The sequence below is a fragment of the Garra rufa genome, chromosome 16 (assembly GCF_049309525.1).
Source record: "Garra rufa chromosome 16, GarRuf1.0, whole genome shotgun sequence".
Lineage (NCBI taxonomy): Eukaryota > Metazoa > Chordata > Actinopteri > Cypriniformes > Cyprinidae > Garra > Garra rufa.
The window spans coordinates 23,073,872-23,098,795 of record NC_133376.1 but is presented as its reverse complement, the minus strand read 5'-3'; the positions used below and the strand labels follow the sequence as shown (position 1 = coordinate 23,098,795).

General features: G+C 37.2%; 1 protein-coding gene across 1 annotated transcript in view; it reads right to left on the bottom strand.

The window, feature by feature from the left end:
- Nucleotides 1-4,439: 4,439 nt before the first annotated feature.
- prom1a (prominin 1a) overlaps nt 4,440-24,924 on the bottom strand; it is a 75,500-nt gene continuing 55,015 nt past the window's right edge. The window contains exons 5-29 of the mRNA XM_073820083.1: nt 24,814-24,924; nt 23,754-23,817; nt 23,586-23,675; nt 22,825-23,042; nt 22,648-22,722; nt 22,276-22,339; nt 20,679-20,838; nt 20,414-20,566; nt 20,189-20,312; nt 19,812-19,915; nt 19,478-19,562; nt 17,913-18,059; nt 17,713-17,784; nt 17,454-17,546; nt 17,252-17,269; nt 16,579-16,632; nt 16,396-16,476; nt 16,252-16,320; nt 16,052-16,141; nt 13,399-13,514; nt 10,341-10,364; nt 9,878-9,946; nt 7,563-7,669; nt 6,990-7,024; nt 4,440-5,882 (exon numbers count right to left, since the gene is read on the bottom strand). The exon at nt 24,814-24,924 is cut by the window's right edge and continues 10 nt beyond it. Of these exons, the coding sequence (XP_073676184.1) occupies nt 7,600-7,669; nt 9,878-9,946; nt 10,341-10,364; nt 13,399-13,514; nt 16,052-16,141; nt 16,252-16,320; nt 16,396-16,476; nt 16,579-16,632; nt 17,252-17,269; nt 17,454-17,546; nt 17,713-17,784; nt 17,913-18,059; nt 19,478-19,562; nt 19,812-19,915; nt 20,189-20,312; nt 20,414-20,566; nt 20,679-20,838; nt 22,276-22,339; nt 22,648-22,722; nt 22,825-23,042; nt 23,586-23,675; nt 23,754-23,817; nt 24,814-24,924 (2,151 nt within the window). The 3' untranslated portion in view covers nt 4,440-5,882; nt 6,990-7,024; nt 7,563-7,599. The remainder of the gene's footprint in view (nt 5,883-6,989; nt 7,025-7,562; nt 7,670-9,877; nt 9,947-10,340; nt 10,365-13,398; nt 13,515-16,051; nt 16,142-16,251; nt 16,321-16,395; nt 16,477-16,578; nt 16,633-17,251; nt 17,270-17,453; nt 17,547-17,712; nt 17,785-17,912; nt 18,060-19,477; nt 19,563-19,811; nt 19,916-20,188; nt 20,313-20,413; nt 20,567-20,678; nt 20,839-22,275; nt 22,340-22,647; nt 22,723-22,824; nt 23,043-23,585; nt 23,676-23,753; nt 23,818-24,813) is intronic.

The window sequence follows — 24,924 nt, the reverse complement described above, 5'->3', positions numbered from 1 at the left end:
AGTATCTCAGAGAGGCCAAACGCCTCAATCCATGCCAAGCCAGATGGGCAGTGTTCTTCACAAGGTTCAATTTCAAGATCACCTACCGTCTTGGCTCCAAGAATGTCAAGGCAGATGCCCTCTCCCTCCAATTCTCCAGCGATGCACCTACTGTACCCGAATCCATCCTATCATCCGACATGATCCTCAGCCTCATCATCTGGGATCTGAACCAGGACATTCACGACTCCACTCTCCAAGAACCCGCTCCACCAGAGTGCCCAGAAGGTAAAATTTATGTCCCCAACTCCCTACGACAAGACCTTCTAGGCGCAGTTCACGAATCTCCAGGCTCTGGACACCCAGGCAGCAGACGGACCCTCTCGCTTCTTCAGGCTCGGTACTGGTGGCCCAGTATGCACCGGTATGTCACCAGGTACGTCCAGAGTTGCTCAGTCTGTGCCATGTCTAACACTCCTCGTCATCTCCCCTCAGGAAAATTGGTTCCACTACCCATACCACAGAGGCCCTGGTCCCACTTAGGAGTGGACTTTGTCACTGACCTCCCAGAATCCGAAGGTAACACCTGTGTATTGGTTGTAGTGGATCGTTTTTCCAAAGCCTGCAAACAAATCCCTCTCAAAGGTCTCCCCACAGCCACGGAGACAGCCGAACATCTCTTTCTCCATGTGTTCAGGAATTTCGGCATTCTGGAGGAAATAGTGTCGGACCGGGGCCCTCAATTAATTTCCCATTTCTGGAAAGCCTTTTTCAAACTGCTTTGTGTTTCTGTTAATCTGTCACCTGGATATCATCCGCAGACAAACGGCCAGACTGAGAGAAAGATCCAGGAGCTCGGACGCTACCTCCGGTCATACTGCCAGGAAGACCAATTCAGCTGGGGCAGGTTCCTCCCGTGGGCCGAGTATGCCCAAAACTCCCTCCGTCAAGACACCACCGGATTAACACAATTTCAGTGCGTACTCGGTTTTCAGCCCCTGCTGTTACCCTGGACGGAGGAACCATCTAATATTCCAGCTGTGGATTACTGGTTCCAAGCCAGTGAGAGAGTGTGGGACTCAGCCCATCATCATCTACAGAGGGCAGTCAACCGCCATAAGCGTTTCGCGGACGAGCGTCGAAGAGAAACCCCCCAGTACCACCCAGGGGATCAGGTTTGGCTCTCCACTAGAGACATCCGGTTACGACTGCCCTGCCGTAAGCGGAGTCCCCGCTACATTGGTCCCTTCAAAATCCTGAGACAGATCAATGAAGTGACCTACCAGCTTCAGCTCCCACCCAGGTACCGCATTCACTCCACGTTCCATGTTTCCCTCCTTAAACCATGTCTCCCCTCTGCCACAGATCCCACCGGAGCTGAAGCTGAGCCCCCTTCTCCTGAAGTTCTGGACCAACCTTCCACCTACACGGTTAATGAAATCCTAGACTCACGGCGCCGAGGAGGTCATCTGGAAAACCTTATCGACTGGGAGGGGTATGGACCTGAGGAACGCTCCTGGGTTGCTCGAGATGACATCCTCGACCCTACTCTACTCCAGGAGTTCCACCAACATCACCCGGATTGGCCAGCCCCTCGCAGTCGTGGATGCCCCCGGCGTCGTGTAAGGGCATCAGGAGCCGCCCCTGGAGGAGGGGGTAGTGTCAGGAATTCACCAGAGCCACCCTCACCTGCCACATCACCAGGACCCACACACACCCACTCTCAATCACCAGAATACTGATCACCTGTGCACAATCTGCCACACCCCTATAAATAGACTCCCTCACACAGTTCTCATTTGTCTGGTCTACCGTTCACACAGATGATACAGACTCCTCACCTCTCCATGCTCCACGGACCTGCTGTTACTCTGATTCTCTACGATCCTGTTCATATCTTCAACCTTGGACTTCTGATTCATTCATATCCAACAATGAACTTACAGATAAGATCCAACATTGATCTATACCTCTCTGCACTGTCATTTTGCAAGTCTGACAATAAGTCTCCTGTTTGGTTTTTCACTTCACATCTGCCTCCGTTCTCATTTCTACTGTGTTGTGACAACATGTGGTTCAATGTCTTTAGAGGTATAAATGTACAGGCCATTTATCCTAAACATACAGTATTAACTTTAATGCAAAATAAATGATTTTGACAGTTCTGCATGAAGAATCATACTCTGATTTAGAACATGTCAGGCGAAGATTTGATCATTATATGAACATGTTCACTTAAAGAGATGAGGCATGGAGTTGGAGGCCATTAGCAGGGCCGTGCACAGACCTTTTGAGGGGCATGTGCTGAAACTGAAAAAAGGGCACCCCCCAACCCCTCCACGAACCCCTCCACCACCAAAAAAAATAACAAAAATATTCTTATTTAATTAGTATTAATAACTTTTATACAGATAATATATACATGCATCAGCTGATAGCCATAAAATTAAAATAAAATTTATTATATTTTACCTAGCTGACAAGGATCACTCGGTTGCTTTGTGTCAAACTCAAATGCAGTGTGCAATTTGTCCATCATTAAAACGACGACATCACCACACTGGTGTAATGTTGACATAATGTGATGCAATATATAAACCTTTTATAGACATACTAGTGTTTATTTCATAAAGACAACGTTGCATTTATTCAAACAAGAAGATATTTTACCGTTACAAGACGAAGACGTTCATCTGCTTCTGCTCTATGACTCTGACTGATGTGCGGTAGTGATGTCCGGTTCACGAACGAATCGTTCAATTTAACTGGATCTTCTTAGTGAACCGGTCGAACCAGTTCACCAAATCGAACTGAATCGTTTGAAACTAATCCACAAATTACTTAAAGGTTTTTACTTTTTAACGTGCCCGACACTCCCTCTGATTCGAAATAAACCAATTTCCCGAGTTATTCAGTTACTCAAACAGTATTTATATCTATGGTTTGAACTGCTGTGAAAAGAGAGCTGATGATGCGCATAAGCAGAGCAGCTGTCGTTCTCGAGTCATGAATCGGTTGCAGCGGTTGTCGGCTCACCAGTACACTGAACGAGAACCGGTCTCTTCCGGATCACCAGTACACTGAACGAGAACCGGTTTCTTTCGGACGCGTACGATTTGAGAATCGATGAGCTGATACTTTGCGCATGTGTGACTCGTGCAGCTGCCAAACAAATTTTATTTCAAGACTTCTGGTGTTCTGATTTATGGTCAGATGAAACAAAAATTTAATTGTTTGGCCACAATGATGTAGCCTTCATTTGGCGTAAAAAAGGAGAAGCCTTTAACCCTAAGAACACCATGCCCACTGTCAAACATGGTGGTGGGAACCTAATGTTTTGGGGGTGTTTTTTTCAGCCTAGTGGACCAGGGAACCTAATCACAGTAAACGGCACCATGAAAAAGGAGCAATACATCAAAATTCTCAACAACAACATCAGGCAGTCTGCAGAGTAACTTGGCCTTGGGCACCAGTGGACATTTCAGCACGACAACAACCCAAAACACACAGCAAAAGTGGTGAAGAAATGGTTAGCAGACAAAACATTAACGTTTTGCAGCCAGAATCCTGACTTAAATCCAATTGAGAATCTGTGGAGGGAGCTAAAGATCAGGGTGATGGCAAGGAGACCCTCCAACCTGAAAGAGTTGGAGCTCATCGTTAAAGATAAATGGGCAAAAATACCAGTGGAGACGTGCAAAAAGCTGGTCAGCAATTATAGGAACTATTATTGCTGTAATAGCCAAAAAAAAAAGGCTTTTCTATTGATTACTGAGAAGGGTATGAACAATTTTGGACATGCCACTTTTTGTTCAAATATTCCTTCCACAATGATGCCTCTTGTACATGGACTTATTATCTTTTGGGAGAAGCCTGTGTCATTTCTGGTCAAACAAACTTGCTGGTTGAATAAAACTAACTTTAAGTCAGAATTTGCCAGGGGTATGAATAATTTTGGGCTTGATTGTATGTGTGTGTGTGTATATATATATATATATATATATATATATATATATATATATATATATATATATATTTATTTATTTATATATATAATATATAAATTCAGTGTTATGATTGGTCAGATGATCGCCTGTCAATCAAGCTGTTTGCTAAGGGTCAATTCACTAAAATGTCAAAAAATTCCAATTTGTTATTTAAAATTGTATTCTAGGTCCATCTAGTATTGGTTTTAGACACACTATACACACATTTCAATTAACTGATGTAGTATTTGTCTGTGGGCAAATATTGCCTCTTTATGAAAGAAAAGTAGAGATTTCTAACACTGGTTTTGCATTTTTATGTCATTGTGGGTTTTGTATAATCTGTTTACAAATAGAAGTATTTTCTTGTTTTTATTAAAAAAACCCTCCCTTTATTCTTGTAACCAATGTTTTGTGAACAGTGTGAATGCTATGTAGTGTGATTGAATTGGGAATTTACAACGCCAGAGAGTGTTTACTCATCTGAAATTTATTCACAATATTTTACAGTTTTAGCCAGCCTAACCACATGGACTTGAAAACCAACGGCACTGACATCCAGGCCCACCACAACTAAACATCTTTGAGCAAGCTTGAACACCAAGTATGCGCATGCTACGCATGGTATGGCAAAACAGTGAGACTGTGAGGTGAAGGGATCTTTCTCGATATAAATCAAGTACAACATTTTACCTGAGGCCCTGATAACACTGTCATATACACAATGAGTGAAGGATCTGAGGAAAAATATGTAGCACCTGACGTAATGTCTTTAACATTACACAGCTGAAATATTTGGTGGCGTAAATGTCAATGATAATGACAGCATTAAATAGGCTCCGTAAAAGTCGTCCTAAATGGGCTCTGTGGTCTTCTCTTGCTCTCGAACAAGCAAATGTCTCTCTGAGGTACATTCACTTGCTTTAAAGTTGACAGTTCACATATTTACTGGTGTATGTCCACATATATTGTTATACCATGTAAACAAAAAGCCCTAAACCTGAGACCTACAATGAAACAAGATTTGGTGTCACACAGCAATAATCAGTAGTTTACAGTAATCCAACAATGTGTTGGAGAACAACTGTTAGTACAAGTCAGCAAAATTAGAAACTGAAATATCATATTCAGAAAAACTAAAGTACACAAAGCTGGAAAGATTATTTAAGGGTGTTAAATCCAAATGCATCGTATCTTAAATTTTCCAGTACAAAAGTGAGGATAATCACATAAATAGATGTTTTTAACTCCCAACCACAACTCAGTATCAAATGTGGTTTAGTTATCTCAGCTTCAGGCAAAACTAATCCAATACCTGCTCTTGCTAACATGTACCATAAGCTAAAACTCTGAAAAGGCATCAATGCATTCTTGCATCCTTTAAATGGCTTGACAACATCTATCTGTACCAAATTAGCACTAGTTAGCACTTTGAATACCTACACATACTTGTTTATGTGTCATATTTGTGGCTCATGGGAGGCTGGCTTGCACTGTTTCAATAAAAACCCATTCGGCCTCTCAGTGGACTCGACTCGACAACATGTTGAATTCTCCACAATGTTAAAAAGCACTATAAAAAGAAACACAAGAAATATAAGAATGCAGCAGTCAAAGCATTGTTATGCCTGTCATACGTGATTTCTCGATGACTGTAAACAAAGACACATGTATGTAGTAGTTAAAACAGCCATATACTGTGAAGCCTCCCTGACTGTGACAGGATGTGACATCAGAGAATAGCTTGATGAGGGGACAGTCCATAAGACTGTACTATAATCATAAGGGTGCAAAATAGTCAAAACAACAACAATTTCAACATCTTCATTGATGTGCAGGGAACATGGACAACAGGTCACAGCTTCAAGTATGAGTTTCCTTTTCTTAAGAGCTGAGCCTGTTGTTCACAGAGAGAGTCTGTGGTAAAGAAAAAAATGCATAATGAGGGGAAAACATTAGCCTTGTACAATGCATCCAATATTTTTGTTAGGGCTAGGTGCAGTGGTTCTCAACCAGGGGATCTGGACCCGCTACTTAAAATAAGACAAAACAAGAACTTAAATAAGCTTAAGCTGTCTTGGTTTAATTGACCCCTCAACAACAGTTTATTTTATAATGTAGATATCTATGGAAGGCCGTTTTGGCCACTGAATAATAATAAAAAAAAAAACTTTTTTTTTTTTATCAGAATTGCATGATACAAACTCCCATATACAAAAAAAGTCAGAATTGGGATATATCACGCAATCCTGAGAAAAAGTCAAAACTGCGAGTTTATATCACACAATTCTGAGAAAAAAGTCAGAACTGCAAGTTAAAAACGCGCAATTGTGATAAAATTTGCACACAAAAAAAAAACAAGTACGAATTGCAAGTTTTTATCTTCAAATTCTGACTTTATAATAGCCAATTGTGAGTTTATATCATGTGATCCTGAGAAAAAAGTCAGAATCACACACAAAAAAAAACAATAGCAAGATATAAACTTGCAATTGCAAGAAAACAAGTTAGAATTGCGATACAAACTCACATTTGTTAGAAAAAAATCAGAATTGCAAGTTTTTATCTCCATATTTGGACACCCAATTTTGAGTTCATATTATGCAATCTTGAGAAAAAAAGTCAGAATTGCGAAAAAAAAGTCAATTGCGAGATATAAACTTGCAATTGTGAGAAAACAAGTCAGAACTGTGATACAAGCTCACATTTGTGAAAAAAAGTCAGAATTGCGAGTTTTTATCTCCAAATTCTGACTTTATAACAGCCAATTGTGAGTTTATATCATGTGACTTTTTATCTCACGATTCTGACTTTTTCCTCAAGATCACAATAAGATTTCCACAGATATCAGATAGATGTTGTGGAAAAAAATAAAGTCAATAAATATCCATTTCCAGTAAATCACAAACAACTGGAAAAATCATGGGGCTTTTGAAAATTGTTGTGGACAGTGGGTAGCCTTGGGGTCAACAAGGTTGAGAAGTACTGGTTTAATGTAAAACAAGGCCAATTTAAACAACTTACATTCCACAAAGGTTTAATTCCAGTTTCCAATATCACTGTATGAGAAAAAAACAAAACAAATATTGCAGAATTACACCCACTGCGCAGTTTGAATGATAAATGGCAAAGACTGACACGAATGAACTGGTGGACATGAGACGTGAGAGGGGAGATGAGATTTTAGACCAAGGTAAAGAAACAAAAGACACAGTGAGTGCTGGCATCTATCTGTTTGCAGAGCTGTCAGGAATGTTTAAAGTCAAACAATGGTGGACCACAATGATACGGGCGAGTGGCTGGTGATGGACCCTAAAAAACAATTCACACGACGCTTTGCAGAAACGTCAGCAGTTATCCAGGTGGAATGCTTCTGAAGATGGGATGCAAAAACTAAATATGCTGTTAATGTAAAGAAAAAACTAAACAAAGCGCATGTCAATAGAGAAAACAGACACAAGGATGAAAAGGTTAGGAGACAAATTAAACAAATGCATACTAAAAAATCTAAGTAATTAATTTGGACAGGAGGAAGATGCACATGCTTGTTAGAGAGAAAGATCATGTCCATTTGCTCTCATCTGCAGCTCTCAGTACCTTTCTGTAGTTACAAAACAGACCGTCCTCCTCAGAGTCACCAGTCGGCATTACGCGGAGGCGCAGAGGCCCGTGGGAATCGAGTCATAGTGTCATAGGTAGGGATGCTTGAGGCACAAAGGGAAAAACTGTCAGGCATGGAGTGTATTTAAAATCCACACACCACTGAGATGCCCCCCATCAGCTCTCAATCCACCCATCAACAGAAGAGCAGGACGGGGCTTTTAGAATGACACATATAGCTGAATTACTAATAATAAAAGGCACTGTAAGTGTTTTTTATGTGGAATGCCTCAGTAAAATGACCTACCACCTGACAGAAATCACATTTAGTCTCAAAAAAGAAGCCAATTAGAATCTCTTTATCGCCAACAGCACACTTCCTACTATCACTATTTTAATTTTCAATTGTAATTACGCAATTCCATATGGAAACCCATTTCTGCCACTGAACAAAAAAGGTAACTGTGACTTTTTAGCTCAAAATTCTGACTTTTTTTCAGAATTGCATGATACAAATTCAGATATAAACTTGCATTTCCAAGCTATAAAGTCAAAATTGTGAGAAATAAATTCGCAATTGTGAAAAAGAATTGAAAGAATTTTTTCTCAGAAATGAGTTTATTTCTTAGAATTGCATTTATCTCAAAATTTCGACTTTATAACGCGCAATTTGCGAGTTTATGCCACGCAATTCTGAAAAAAGGCCAGAATTGTAGGATATATAAACTAACAATTCTGACTTGTTTTTTTTTTCAATTGCGTTATAAGTCAAAATTGCAATAAATAAAGTCTCAATTGTGAAAAAGATTTTTTTCTCAGAATTGAGTTTACATCTTGAAATTGACTTTCTTGCATTTCTCTTGCAATTTATAACGTGCAATTTGCGAGTTTATGTCACGCAATTCTGAGAAAAAAGTCAGAATTGAGAGAAAAAAGGTCAGATTTGTAAGATATAAACTCGCATTTGTGAGAGAAAAAGTCAGAATTCTCATTTTAATTTCTCGATTCGCGAGTTTATATCACACAATTCTTAGGAAAAGAAAGAAAGAATCGTGGGTTTATATCTCTCAATTTTGAGAAAAAAAAAAGTCAGAATTACGAGAAAAAGTCAGAATTGAAAGATACAAATTCTCATTTGTGAGAAAAAGTTTGAATTCTTATTTGTTTTCTCGCAATTGTGAGTTTATGTCATGCAAATCTAAGAAAAAAAAGTCAGAATTGTGAGATACAAAGTCACAATAAACATTTTAATTTTTTTATTGAGTGGTGGAAACAGGCTTCCATAACTCCACACTTGAAAATGTGCAAATAAATGTATAAAACTTTATCATATCGCAGGAAAATTACTAAGACATAATCAGTCTAAATTTGTGACATCCAATACATAAACTACGATTCAATAGTTGAAGGTCAATAGGATTTTTTAAAACAATAATACAAAAGACTTCAAATACATGTTGTTCTTTTGAACTTTCTGTTCATTAAAAGATCTTGAAAAATAATGTTTCCCAGTTTCCACAAAAACATTAAACGACACAACTGCTTTCAACATTAATCATGATAAAAAAAATCAAAAATCGACACTGAAGACTGGAGTAACAGCTGATGACAATTTAGCTTTGCCATCACACGAATAAATTACATTTTAAAATATATTCAAATAGAAAGCATCTATTTTAGCAATTGTAATAATATTTGCAATATAATAGTTTATACTATTTTTAATCAAAGAAATGCTTGCTTCTTTCAAAAACATTAAAAAATCTCATCAACCCAAAACATTTTTGAAGGGCAGTATTTGCATGTATACAAGCTCTGTGTCATTCTAGCCCACCGTCCTGACCTTCGTTACATGTTTTGCTGTTGAAACACATGCCATTAGTGATGAGTTAGAGAGAAAGACCATTCTCAGCCATGGCAGCCCAGTGAGAAGCCATGCAAGAAGACAAAAAAAATTGAATGCATGCACAAATGCGAATTTAGTCAGTCAATAAATTCTGCAATATCTAATGGATCCAGTGTTAATAGAAATTCAAATATCATGCAAGAGTGCAAAACACAAGTTCTGCATTACTGCTGTTGAGTTAACCAGCATACAAGCACTAGTTTAACAATGAAAACAACAACAACAACTTTAACAAATAAATACATGAATATCAGACTCCCAGGTGCTTGTTTGTGCAAAGGGCAACTTCAAATTGTGCATGCATTGGAACCCTGACACCTCATCATCACCTCAATCAATCTGTTCCCCCATTGCATGCAGTTTATTCGCGTAACACACGAGTGTAAGGGGATATGATTTTGATTACCTTGCCATTACAGGATTTTGGATACCTTCTAAATGTTCATTATAATAACCATTATTACCAATTTCCATACTGAAATAGAACATTACATAGACAAAAATCAAACAAAACATGATGTGACATGAGAGAAATGGCATGCGACTATGAACAAGCTTCAATTTAAAGCGTTCTTGAAAAATGTACACGGTATGAAACGGTATAAATTGCAAATCGCATCTTGTAAAATATACAGCAATAGTTTTGAGGTGTGCTCTTAAGGTCTCTGTTTTAACAACCCTTCATGTTAAACAAGGGAGCTTCAAAGATAACACACCAACACAAGCAGCGCCCTTCACCGAGGAAGCATTCCAAGGCTTAGAGCTTAAACCAGCACCATTAAGCAGAAAGTTGTATGTACAAAACAGGAAAGGGATGTCGTTTTAGCAGTAAAGTCGACAGCAAAAGTATGAGGGAAGAAACATCTTACGTTTTCATGGGAATTGTCTCAATGCTAAAAAGATACAAGACAAGCAAAAATGTTACAGAGATGCACTGTAGCAGTGCACAGAGACATCACGCGGATGTCAAAATGGACGTCTCTGGTCAAGACACTTGGTGACTTGTCAATCGCAATGATTCTCGACTGTAAACGCATGAATGCTCGAAACACTGTTTGTACAATATATATACATGTAGTTCTCATAAAGTGCAAAGTGCTGGACAGAAAGACGAAGAATGAAGTAAGATGGAAATAGCAAGAATGGTTATCATAACGTGAAATGCCAAGTCCCTGACACAGAGGAACTAGAAAGAACAGAGGAAAGAAATAGAAAAAGAGCACAGAGAGAGAAAAATAGATTTATTAGCTACTCTGGGAAAAAGAAAAGAAAAGAATGAGGCATTTGCACTTTTACATATTATGCATATGATTCATTATACAACTGTTAGCTCTGGTCCTGTCATGTGTTTTCGCTAGTAGAGTAAAACAGTATTCAAACAATATTCAAAATCCAAAATTCTGTCATGAAGACCTCCACCTCCCCAGCTCCACCTGTATAGATCTGCTACAGGGTGATTTCATGTACAGTTGAGGTCAACAGTTTACATACACTTCACAGAATCTGCAAAATGTTATTTAATTTACCAAAATAAGAGGGATCATACAAAATGCATGGTATTTTTTATTTAGTACTGACTTGAATAAAATATTTCACATAAAAGACGTTTACATATAGTCCACAAGAGAAAATAATAGTTGAATTTATAAAAATGACCCTGTTCCAAAGATTACATACACTTGAATACTGTGTTGTTACCAGTGTTGGGGAGTAACTAGTTACATGTAACGGAATTACGTAATTTAATTACAAAATAAATGTAATTGTAATTAGTTACAGTTACTGAGAAAACATATGTAATTAAATTACAGTTACTTCTGAAAAATGCCAGCGATTACAAACGGGATTACATCTGAATTTTTTCACACACTCACCCCCACTTACATATCTAATTGACTTCTTTCATAAATTGCAATTGAATTGACTGCTCTAAAATGAGACACCAATGTTTCACGAGTTTAGGACACAGAATAGGACACATGCTTATTCGATAACTGTTTTATTTCCTATTTGGGTTTATAAATAAACTTTATTTTTTAAGATTGTTTTTTCCAAGGCATTGTTAGATGCTCGTGTTTCCTGTCATAACTATGCAAACATTTAATTTCAAACCCAGTATCACAGCTATTAAACTATTTCTTGTGATGCTATTATGTTATGATCTTGTTATGACATATAGTGCAGCTGCGCTCACGGTGATCCTAGTTTGATTCCCGTCTCGAGGTCCTTTGCTGATCCTGCTCCCCTCTCTCCTCCCAGCTCTTTCATCTCTCTACTGTCCTATCACAATAAAAATGCTACCGATTTCTTCATGGAAGCTTTGCGTTCAAATATTTCACTCAGATCAGTGTTTCGTGTCTAATAATTTTGACCTAAACATCTAAATAATCTATGAAGCAGTTGTGTAATAAGTGGGATAATGTTGTTGATAATGTAGCCAGTTGTTACCGCAAAATAAAAATGTATATTATCCCTTACTTAATTCAAGTGATGAAGGATTTTGAAAGTCTGACAATAATCAATGTTGAGTGCTACTGTAAGATTAACTCTGCCTAGTTAAAATGTTTCAAAATGAATAACAGTTGGAAAATATTCGAAATTTAGAAAAGTAATCAAAAAGTAATTAAAAGTAATAAGTTACATTACTTTTATAAAGTAATTGAAAAGTTACACTACATTTTAAATCAAGTAACTTGTAATCTGTAACCTATTACATTTCCAAAGTAACCTTCCCAACACTGGTTGTTACCTGAATGATCAACTGCTGTGTTTTTTTTTGTTTAGTTGTTCATGACTGCACGCTGTTCTTCTGAAAAACCCTTCAGGTCCCACAAATTCTTTGATTTTTCAGCATTTTTGGATATTTGAACCTCTTCCAACAGTGACTGTATGATTTTGAGATCCATCTTTTCACACTGAGGACAACTGAGGGACTCATATGCAACTATCGCAGGTTCAAAGGAGGTTCAAATGCTCACTGATGCTCCAGAAGGAAAAACAATGCATTAAGAGCCAAGGATGTAAACTTTTGAACAAAATGATGTGGTGTACCTTTTTCTTATTTTGCCTAAATATCATATTTTTATTTAGTATTGCCCTTCAGAAGCTACAGAAGATACTTATATTGTCTTCTGAGAAACATGCAAGTTAAATTTACCCTGATCTTCAAATTCAAAAGGTTTTCACCCCCTCTTAATGCATTGTTTTTCTTTCTGGAGCATCAGTGAGAGTTTGAACCTTCTTTAATAGTTGCATATGAGTCCCTCAGTTGTCCTCAGTGTGAAAAGATGGATCACAGAACCATACAGTCATTGTTGTAAAAGGTTCAAATACACAAAAATGCTGGAAAACCTGAAGGATTTGTGGGACCTGAAGAATTTTTCTGAAAAACAGCAGGCAGTTTAACTGTTCCGGACAAACAAGGGACTCATGAACTATCACTAAACAAACAAACAAACAAACAAACAAACAAAAAAAAAAAAAAAAAAAACAGCTGTGGATCATTCAGGTAACAACACAGTATTAAGAATACTGTGAATAACTAAACAAGATACTTTTTATAAATTCAACTATTATTATTATTTTGTGGACTATGTAAACATCTTTTATGTGAAATATCTTTTTCAGGTCCGTACCAAATAAAAAATAACATGCATTTTGTATGATCCCTCTTATTTTGGTAAAATAATTAACATTTTGCGGATTCTGCAAGGTGTGTGTAAACTTTTGACCTCATCTGTATATGGGGGTTATTTTATATATGTTATATGTGCAGCAGCAAGACCAAACACATTAACATTGCCATGTATATTACCATGCTAAACTGTGCGAAAGTAGTCTTGACAGAACTTTGTTTATAGAACTGTAATTATCTGGGTGCTAAATAGCAATCACAAACTCATTTGGGATAGCATTTGGGATACTTACTCGTCATATACATCCTCTGTGTCCATTCTGCGGTAGAACTTGGCAAGTTTGATGGAGAGGATAATGCTAGGGAGCAGAAACAGTGTGGAACAGCCTAATCCAAACCAGAATGTGTTCTGCAACAAATAAACACAAGATTCATTAAAGCCACCCAAAAACTGCACACCACTTAACCATAAATGACACATTTGATCAACATACTCTCCAGACATTTATTTGTTCTGACAAGAAGATTTTTTAAAACACAGAAAGCGAAAGTGTAGCATGGTAAGTTTTCCATATAAAGTAATGTTCACATTCCATCATAGTAGGTGACTGGATGCAATGTGTCCAGCCATGAGACAAAATGTTGAGAAAGTTTAACAAATAGGTTTAATTTGTCAGGATTCATTGACTGCGATTTGCAAAGACCTTAGATGATGGCAACCTTGAATCACTTTTGGACATATTGTAACATTATTATTATTTTGTAATTATTCACAAGTTGTAATTACTGCCTAACACATTTGACTACCAAATTTGACTTTTTTTAAAGGTGAAACCAGCAACCAAACACCCAGGCTGAGGTTAAACACTTAATCTTTAACTGTACATTCTTCCTGCTGCAGTCAGAGAATTATACTGGGGTCAATCTTTGGGTGTCTGTGGAAAGAGCAGCTCACCACTAATTACTACAGGTAGTTAGCAGCCTGAATGTTTCCTGTCCTTACTGGTTATGACGTTTTTTGTGTGGGTCCTTGTATTCTCTACATTATAGGGACAAAATGTCCCCATAAGTATAGTAATACCATTTTAACCTTGTGGGGTTTTTTTTTTTTGAGCCCTATGAGGAAAACGGCTTATAAATCAAAATCTAAAAATGCCAAGTTTTGAGTGAGGGGTAGAGTTAGGGTAAGGAGATAGAAAATACAATTTGTACAGTATAGAAATCATTATGTCTATGGAATGTACCCATAAAACATGGAAACCAGTGTGTGTGTACCAAATCATATTTTTGGAACATATCTGTATCCAGAAGTGAGTAAAATCTTATACATATGCAGTGGGGTACAGGGAAAAGGGTTAAACACACAGGGCCCTATTTGCACATGGAGTCTCGTGATGGGGTCAAACACTCTAACCCCTTACAAATCACACACACGCATCCACACACTCGCCTACAATTTCAGATAAAACCTACTACCTCCTTCCTTCCTCATTGTTACCCATGGGGCTTCGACCACACACATGCAAAAGCCCAGCACTGCAGCCCCTCCCACCCTGACTGGGTGTTCAACACACTTGACCTTTTCAACCACTGCCAGAAACACTATCAACCCTCCATCTCTTACACCAAAACCGCATTTCACATTTTAAAGTCCCAAGTTGCCTTTGATAGATATGACCAATCAAACTTTGGGGTAATTTTTTTTTTTTTTTTACATTTTTATGTAAAGAAGCCTGTCATGCTCACCAAGGCTGCATTTATTTGATTGAAAAATACACTAAACAGTATAAAACAGTAATATTGCGAAAATTATTGCAATTTCAAATAAATGTTTTCTGTTTTAATATTTTTTTTTAAATGTAATTTATTCCTGTGATGGCAAAGCTTAATTTTCAGCATCATTACCCCAGTCTACAGTGTCACATGATCCTTCAGAAATCATTATAATATACTGATCTTAAACCCCAAAAAACATTCCTTTCTTTCTGACCTCAAGCTTATAAAAAAGTCTAGCTCTTTAAACTAACAGCTCACCCCTAAATGAAAACTTTGTTATTTACTCTGATTTTGTTCTAGCCACATTGTTGATAATTTTATATCTTCACAAAATGCTGCAGGACTTGGAAGATATAGTGAATGAATAGTTTGGCCTTCTTTCATGCTGTTTTTATTAGTGCGTTTTTACTCTTTAAAGGCAATATAAATCACCATCCAACTTAAAGAAGAAGTTCACTTCCAGAATAAAACATTCCTGATAATTTACTTACCCCCATGTCATCCAAGATGTTCATGCCTTCCTTTCTTCAGTCACAAAGAGATTAAGGGTTTTGAGAAAAACACTCAAGGATTTTGCTCATATAGTGGACTTCAATGGTGGCCAACGGTTTGAAGTAATGATTGGTCATTTTCTGAAAAAATTTATATACTTTTTAACCACAAATGCTCATCTTGCACCAACCCGACTTTGCACATTACGTCATAATGTGGGAAAGGTCATGCTTGACGTAGGTGGAGGTACCGACCCAGTTTTACAAAGCGAAAGCTCAATGCAGAGCATTTGTGGTTAAAAAGTGTATAAATATAAATTTTTTAAAGAAAATTACCAATCTTTTCACTAGATAAGACCCTTATTCCTCAGCTGGGATCGTTAGGCCCTTTGAAGCTGCGTTGAAACTGCAATTTGGACCTTCAACCTGTTGGGCACCATTGAAGTCCACTATAAAGAGAAAATCCTCAAAATCCCTAGTTTCTTTGCGACTGAAGAAAGAAAGACATGAACATGTTGGATTACATGGGGGCGAGTAACTTATCAGGAAATTCTGGAAGTGTACTTCTTTAACTGTATGAAAAACTGAACTCTCCTTTTGTATTTTATGGATGTTCAACAGACAAACAAACAAAAAACAGGGTTGGAGGGACCTGAGAGTGAGAGTGAGAGTGTCTCACCATGGAATCCAGCAGGAAACTGCAGCCTAGGATCTCAGCTGTGTCCACAATGTTGCTGAGTGGTTTACAGGTAGCAACCTCCAGGGCCAGCTACAATGAGGCAGCAAAACAAAAGGCTTTTAAACCAAAAGAATGCAGAAGAGCTAAACGATCTAAAATTAATACTATTTCTGACAGATAATACAGTTAAAAATACTCACAGACGATCTGATCCAGTCGATATACTGCTTGAAATAGCCAATAATAGTCTGCTTGTATTTCTCAGTTTCCTGTTTGAGCATATTTTAACCATTAGTACAATAAAATACATCAATCATCCAGAAATGTTTTTTCTTTCGCATTACCTGATTAATCACAAATGATGCATTTTGTGAAATCAGGAACTGGGCGGCATCAACGGCGTCTAGTACATCTCTAACTCTGACCTAAAAACCAATGCATTTACTGCTCATCAGAAAGCATGTTTTGAAATGCATCTGAAATATGACATTTTTTAACTGGTGGCAGTTTTAAAATTAGCAACTTACAGGCAGGTCTGAGGATGTTCTCTCTAGAAGTCTGATGCTCTGATTAAGTGTGCTCTATTAAAAAAAAGACAATATACACAGAGTAAGCATGAATCATTTCCAAATGACTTACAATCTGAAATGCTTATAAAATGGTACAAAAAGAAAAACTAGAAACATAAACTGAAAATTTAAGGGAATCAACAGGGTGACAAAATACCATGCAACCTGATATGCATTACAAGCATCATATGCACATTATATCACAAGTAAGTAAAGAATGTGACATAAAACTGTTGTACTATATATCATACATTTGGCATACAGGGGGAATCATTTGATGAACTTCATATTTCACTTAAAGCAACTAGAGTGGACAGGAAAATAAACATTTCAGTCATCATGCAAATGCAAATGCCTTAACCAGTGGTGTGAAAACAACGGAAAACATCACAATCTTCTGTTTGATGACATTAGATGGTCAGAAATTCAACACTTTACATTTGACCAGTTTATGGATCTGTAAACGTTCAGGTTTACACATTTGGAAGTTGGAGTGTCAAATAGGACAAAGATATGATGAAGCTGCTCTAAAAAGATGTTGTCTTTTTCCATGTTTTCATAGAAAAAGCAAAGTAGATACCAAAGGGAGTAAACAACTTGCAGGTCATGCAGCTATTACTGATAGGCTTACCCTTGCTTTCACATATTTCTTGGAAGCCATAAAATAAGTTGAATGTGTTCAAGAAAATTAAAAAAAGAGATTGTTGAAAATCAGTCAGGTATGAACAGAAATATAAACAGCTTTCAGAAGTTTTTCATTTGTAATCAACAGAACCTTTCACGGATAAGAATTAATCAATTAAATAAGCACCAGCGAGACAGGGATAGATTACCATGGATTGCTCCAGTGGGATGACTTGTTGGATGTGGATCTGTCTTATAGTATTAGCATGTCCCTTTAATGACGTCTGCAAGGTCCCTTTAGACTACAAAAGAGAGAGAGATACAGTGAAAAGGAGAATTAGCCCTAGAAACGTTCAGTAACCATGACAGTGAATTTCATGTAATATTTACAACATATGGAATAATTACATTTTATCCATTTAGAATTATTTTAAATGGATCAAATCTTATAAACCTCATATATCTTACCAACTGATCAGCTTGAGCATCAAGTTGACTAGCGAAATCAACTAGATTAATGCGAGTCACTCCTTTGTTAACCTGAAAAGATGGACAGAAACACATGAGAAACCACAGGACGTAGTTTATTGTCTAATCTTGGGCTGTACATGCATCAAAGCCGATGTTTCAAAAATTTCAATCAGTATGTGTTTATGTATGTTATGTACCTCCTCCAAATAGGCAGCAAAGTCAATCTCATTAATGCCAGTTTCAGTGAAGCTGATGAGATTCTGTTTGCCTTCTGACTCCAGAAGAATAATGCCACGCAGGTCCACCTTCATCCCTTCAAACTTCCTCGACACATCCTTGGAGTACTGCAGAAAGAAACAAGGCTCATATGATTCTGAGATAAGTCTAGGAAATCTGTGAGGATTGTCATGAGGAAATATTCGAGAACACAGTCTGACCTGTGGAACCACTAGTAAATAATAATAATAATGATATCATAAACAACAACAACAACAACAAAACATATGCTTAGTAATTTATTTATTTACTTATTTCTTTAAATTATTTATATTTCTGAATATTTCTAAACTGCTTTCTATTTGAATAAATTTCATAAAATGTTTTTTTGTTTTCATGTGATCAAAGCAAAATTTTCATCACTATTACTCCAGTTTTTAATGTCACGTGATAATTCAGAAATCATTCTAATATGCTGATTTGCTGTTAAGAAAACATTTGTATTATTATTGTTATCAATATTTAAAACAGTTTAATTATTCGAATGATTTCTGAAGGATCATGTGACTGAAGTAATGAAGCTACAAATTCAGCTTTGAAATCACAGGAATAAATTACTTTTTAAAATACATTCAAATAGAAAACAGTTATTTTAAATAGTAAAAATATTTTGCAATTTTACTGTTTTTGTTGTTCTTTGGATTAAAAAAAATGTAGGCTTGGAGAGCAGAAGAGACTTCTTTAAAAACATTAAAAATCTTACTGTTCAAAAACTTTTGACTGGTAGTGTATTAGTGTGTTACATTATTTTTTATTATTCTCTGTTATAAAAAAACAGCACCTGATAATTGTGTTCTACAGTATGATTTGAGAAAATCTAAGCAAAATCTATAAGCCTCCTGTGCTTCAGTGAGAGCACAAACATCTGTATTTCTGTACAACACAGTTCATGTGATTTTCTTTATATTACATTTCATAAAAATCCTAAAATGTTCCATTCAATGCGGTCTCAGTTTTTTGGATCCTATGTGACATTGGATCAAGAATGCTGGTTTGAAGGACTTCAAGTGAAAACAAATCTTTCGGCTGAAATGAAGGAATTTATAGATGCTCCATATAAAATGTTTCAAAAGGTTATGCATGAAATGTTTCGAGATATTTTGCCAGTTCCAAAGAACAGACAGAAAAACAACAACACTGGATTGGAAAAACATACGGTTCACTTTTTTTCTCCAAGAAGTGTTACTCAACAAAACAGTGAATGGTGTGCATTTCCTTAAAGACACATCCACACATCTGTGGTGATGGAGACTAATACCCCACAAACTGAAATTTACATCAAAACCTTATTAATGAGTAGGAAGGATGCCTACGTTTCTACAGAAATCAGGTTCTGCATTATTCAACTTTTAGAGTAAAATAAAACGACTCAGAAAACATGATGCATTGTAAATAATAGCTAATACCTTTATCTAGCATCACTAATCTCAGAGTGTGACTTTAAAAGTCAGTGTGAATTTAGTTGTGAACGCTTTGATGCACTTACAACACTGGTGTTAAAGAAGGCAGAGATGTTAAAGATCTTATCCAGATGAAGAGCTGAGTAAATCCCTCTGTTGTCCTTACAATTACTGCAAAAGAGGAGAGAAAAAGACTTTTCATTCTCTGCTGCCATCTGCTGGACTACTGAAGGACAAAGACAGTTTTGAGAAATTGTCCAACATAATTTCTTTGCCTTTGATTCAACATCTAGTGGATATATCCCTAAAATTCCTACATTCGTTAAAACATTTCTTTTGTAAAAAAAACAAAACCTTATTACTAACTATTATAATGTACTGTAATTGTTCACTTTTATTAGATATACATGACAAGGTTACCTGTAGACAGAATATGCTGTAAGGTCCATCTCAGGGTCATTGTACAGGTAACCTGGTATGAAGTTTTTCCAAGCAGAGTTGACCAAGTTGGGTGTATCTACCACCTAAAAACAACATGATCACACTGAATGAGACATATCTGAAACAGGCAGGCTTTTAACTTGCATTGTTTGGTAAATTTATTTGCCTTTAAGCATGTGTACAATGGGTACCATAAGTCTAAGCCCACTAATGAAAATGCCAATTATGAAATGACAAATTATATCATGCACATGAACCTTTATAATATAATATACTAAAATTTGATCATGTTGTCCAGGATCATTTGAGATGATCCAAATAGCATCTGTTGCGTTACACCATGTTCTTTCTCTTACCTTAAACAGCTGTCGGGTTTGAAAGGGTTCACACACAAGCTTTTCTAGATTCCCACCCACCAAGAACAGAGCTGTTATCACTCCCATGAGAACCCAGGAGAACAGGAAGCTGAAGCCCACACCACTGAGAGACACAGGAAGAGTGTGTGAATGAGTGCAGACAAAGCTCTCTTATATCACATCCATTTGTAGGGTTTGAAGACTGATATTATACTGCAAACTCACGCCATGAGCAGGTTGCCTCCTGTGTTAGAAACACAGCCACGTGTGGTTGGAGTGGCGTGCCTGTCGAATCCCAGAATACCACACAACAAACCCAGGAAATTGAAGGCGAGGATAAGCACAACCATACAGCACAGGGTAATACAACAGATCCACCTGAAAACAAAACCTTTATGAACAACGTCACGGGCATATGGACGATTTCACCTCGAAAAGAAGGATGAGAAAGTCTGTGACTAGTTAAGTCAAGTTGAGTCCTCTGAAATACCTGTAGAAATCCATCTGATCCACCTGAGGGTAGATGTCCTCGATCTGTGAGTGTGTGTGAGAGATCATTCTGGTGAAGTTGGTCAGAGTGCTGTGAACCGGGAAGAGCTTGGTGAAAGTGGTGATGTTTGATCCAATGTCGTCCAGAAAAACCTTCACCGCTACAGGAGACACACCAGACACAACAGAAAATGTTTTAGTGCGGATTTAGTGATGTTTATTTGTAAAACGCTTTTCATAATCTGGTATTTACAGAAATTTGTAAACTGTATGTGCCAAAGGCGACTGTGAAAAGGGCAAAAAAACCTCCTTACAAAGTATGTGTATATGCTACTGTAAATATTACAATGCATGTGTTCTTTAAATCAATTAAATGATAAAATGACAATAGCCCCTTTTACACAGTAATACCAGTAAAGTGCTGTAAAATTACTGGAATTACTTTACTGGTAAATACAAAAATGCTGTGTTCTCACACGCAACGATGTCAGTCTTTTTACCACTAAAGCACTATTCACACATCAGTTTCAAAATACTGATAAATTCTGTGATATGACCCCTAAATGGCTGTGCCTCCTGGTGTTGTGTATGTGAACATGGAGGGTTCTACGTGGTCAGTGTTTTTGTTGATGTTTTGTTGACACATATTTGTGCTCTTCAGAAAAATCCTTCAGGTCCCACAAATTATTTGTTTTTGTTTTTTCAGCATTTTTGTGTATTTGAACCCTTTCCAACAATGACTGTATGAATTTGAGATCAATCTTTTCGCACTGAGGACAACTGAGGGAAAACTATTACAGAAGCATTATAACACAATGTATTAAGAGCCTTTGAAGATCAGGGTAAATTCAACTTATTTTGTTTTCTGGGAAACATGTAAGTATCCTCTGTAGCTTCTGAAGGGCAGCACTAAATGAAAAAATATATTTACGCAAACTAAGAAAAATGTACACATCTTCATTCTGTTCAAAAGTTTACACCCCTGGCTCTTAATGCATCGTCGGTCCTTCTGGAGCCTCAGTGAGTGTTTGAACCTTCTGTAATAGTTGCATATGAGTCCCTCAGTTATCTTCAGTGTGAAAAGATGGATCTCAAAATCACACAGTCATTGTTGGAAAGGGTTCATATACACACAAATGCTGGAAAACCATAGAATTTTGGGGACCTGAAGGATTTGTCTGAAGAGACAGTATTAATAATCAAGTGTATGTAAACTTTTGAATGGGCTCATTTTTATAAATTAAACTATTATTTTATCTTGTGGGCTATATGTAAACATCTTTTATGTTAAATATTCCAGGTAAGTACAAAATAAAAAAACTGAATTTTGTATGATCCCTTTTATTTTGGTAAAATAATTAATATTTTGCAAGGTGTATGTAAACTTTTGACCTCAACTGTATATGTGGAAATTAACATTCGACTTGAATAATGAATAAAAATATAATATAAAAGTATTGTTCATTATAGTTCATGTTAGTATCGTTCATGTCAACGTATAGAACCCTATTGTAAAGTAGAAAAGTAGAAAAATAAATACTTCTGAAGAAATTAATTTAAGATTTGAATTCTAGTCTAGATTAAATTTTTGAACTCACCTTCCACAATATTTCGGGTTTGATCTGTTACCAAGGTGGGAGTGTCATTGAATGATGCAACGCCCTGTGTGACACAGATGAAAAGGTGTAAGAGTGAGCAAAGCTGATACTCCTTCAAAACCAACATGAAATCAAAAATGGCCTTATTTTAATCAAAGATATGACTTTTTTTACTTTTCGACCCCCTCCCATCCAACTACTTGGATTTATTTCAGTATGTATGACCACATAACTATTGTTGTAATTAAATCAGTTCTCAATGCATAAAATATTTTTTCTCTCTTGTTGAGTATCTTGTTTCATAGTGAAATACAATATATTCTGTCCTGAATCTATGCAAACACAGCATTAGAAATGTGAGGAAAAAAGTACCTTTTCCACAATCTGGCCGAGATCTGTCTTTAGAACTTCATTCACTTTGTCCAACTGGGTGGTTACATCAGGCAACTAAAAAAGAACATTCATGTATTTTTTTTTTCTTTCAATTCAGTTATGAACCATTTTGATGACAATATGTTTATAAGAAAAGATGAGAAATCTTTTCATTACCGATGAGTAGTTGGCTGCAATTTCTAGCCTGGGAAGGGTGCCCCGTATGTTGAGACAAATCTCCAATGAGCGTCCATCCATGCAGACTGGATCGTTTAGAGCGTTGCTAAGGCTGCTGCGCACCTGGCTGAGGTTAGCCTGCAGTTTGACTGTTCCTTCCTGCAAAGTCTCTAAGGTCAAACTCACATTCTCTAGAGCATCCTTAGTGTCTCGCATTGCTAAGAGAGGAAACAAATGAGCAGACACATAATGAACATTCAAAAACAGACACTGCACACAATAACGAGGGCACACATAATTCTGCAGGACATGAAATCCACACATGCATCTTTCATTTCAAAATGCTCTGAATATTATCCACTGAGGTGAGATGACGTAGTTTTCAGTGCATTTCTTAACCTTTCAGATATCTTGGTTTTATGACACATGATGGGCAGGTTCCACCAAGGAAGGATACGACAATACACATGCGAAATTAACTGGGCCAGGTTTTGTTGGGAAGGAATAAGGAGTCAATCACAACTTTGTTACAGAAAGAAGATTATGGGAAGGACCAGTTAGGGTCTATTACAGTTTACCTTTAATGGCTTTCTCCACTTTAACTAACAAATCAAAGACAAAACAGTGCAATAAGACACCACCAGAAGCAATGGATTGAATATCCACATTATATTCTTCTTGTGATATATAATATATATGATAAATAGTTTTCCCAGCAAAGGTGAAAGAAAAAAAAAAAAACACAAACGGGAGTGACATACTTCCAGTCATGCTGAGAGCTGTGTCGAGGGCGGGCTGTACGTCTTTTCCCAACTCCTCATGTATCCTTCCACCCAAGAGCACACCTACATCTGAAGAAAGACCTCAACATGAGTCCTCACATCAGAAACACCTTCCATTCCACTCCAGATGATTGGTAGCATACTTACTCTCCAGGTCATACAGCACCTGGTGCTTCACGATGCCGTACTGAGAGATCAGGTAATCAATTTGCTAAATGGGAGAAAACACAGCAATAACTTTAGCTGTCAGAATCTGACTTGCCAGTCATATTTATCTTTCCATCTGTCTATCCGTCCGTCCGTCCATCCATCTACATCTATCTATCTATCTATCTATCTATCTATCTATCTATCTATCTATCTATCTATCTATCTATCTATCTATCTATCTATCTATCTATCTATCTATCTATCTATCTATCTATCTATCTATCAGTCCGTCCGTCTATTTATCCATCCATCCATCCATCCATCCATCATCCATCTGTCCATTTATCTATCTGTCCGTCCATCTGTCCATCCGTCTATCTATCTGTCCATTTATCCATCCATCCATCCATCCCTCCCTCTGTCCATCTATCTACCTATCCATCCATCTGTCCGTCCACCTATCTGTCCGTCCATCTGTCCATCCGTCTATCTATCTGTCCATTTATCCATCCATCCATCCATCCCTCCCTCTGTCCATCTATCTACCCATCCATCCATCTGTCCGTCCACCTATCCATCCATACATCGTCTATTCCTGTCCCGTCTGTTTGTCCTTCCATCTATCTATTTGTCCGTCCGTCTGTCTATCCATCTATCTATCTATCTATCTATCTATCTATCTATCTATCTATCTATCTATCTATCTATCTATCTATCTATCTATCTATCTATCTATCTATCTATCAATCAGTTGGTCAGTCCATCCATCTATCTGTCCGTCCATCCATCCATCCATCTATCCGTCTGACCGTCCATCTATCTATCTGGCTGTCCATCCATTCATCTGTCCGTCCATCCGTCTATTAATTTGTGAATTTATCTATCCATGCATCCATCCATCTGTCTATCCCTCAGTCTGTTCGTCTGTCCATTTATCTGTCCATTCGTTTGACTGATCATCTATCTTGTCTGTCTAAGCATCATTCCGTCTTTCTTGTCTGTCATACATCCATTCATCCATCCATCCCAGTATAATAGTGCTGATTTTATTACTCACTGCAGGGGTCTGATTGGCGAAGGTGTGCAGGTCTTTCAGGTTACTTTTCACCAGCCTCCTCATGCTCTTCAGCTGAGAACTCAGGTTTTGATTGGCTGCATATGCACAAAG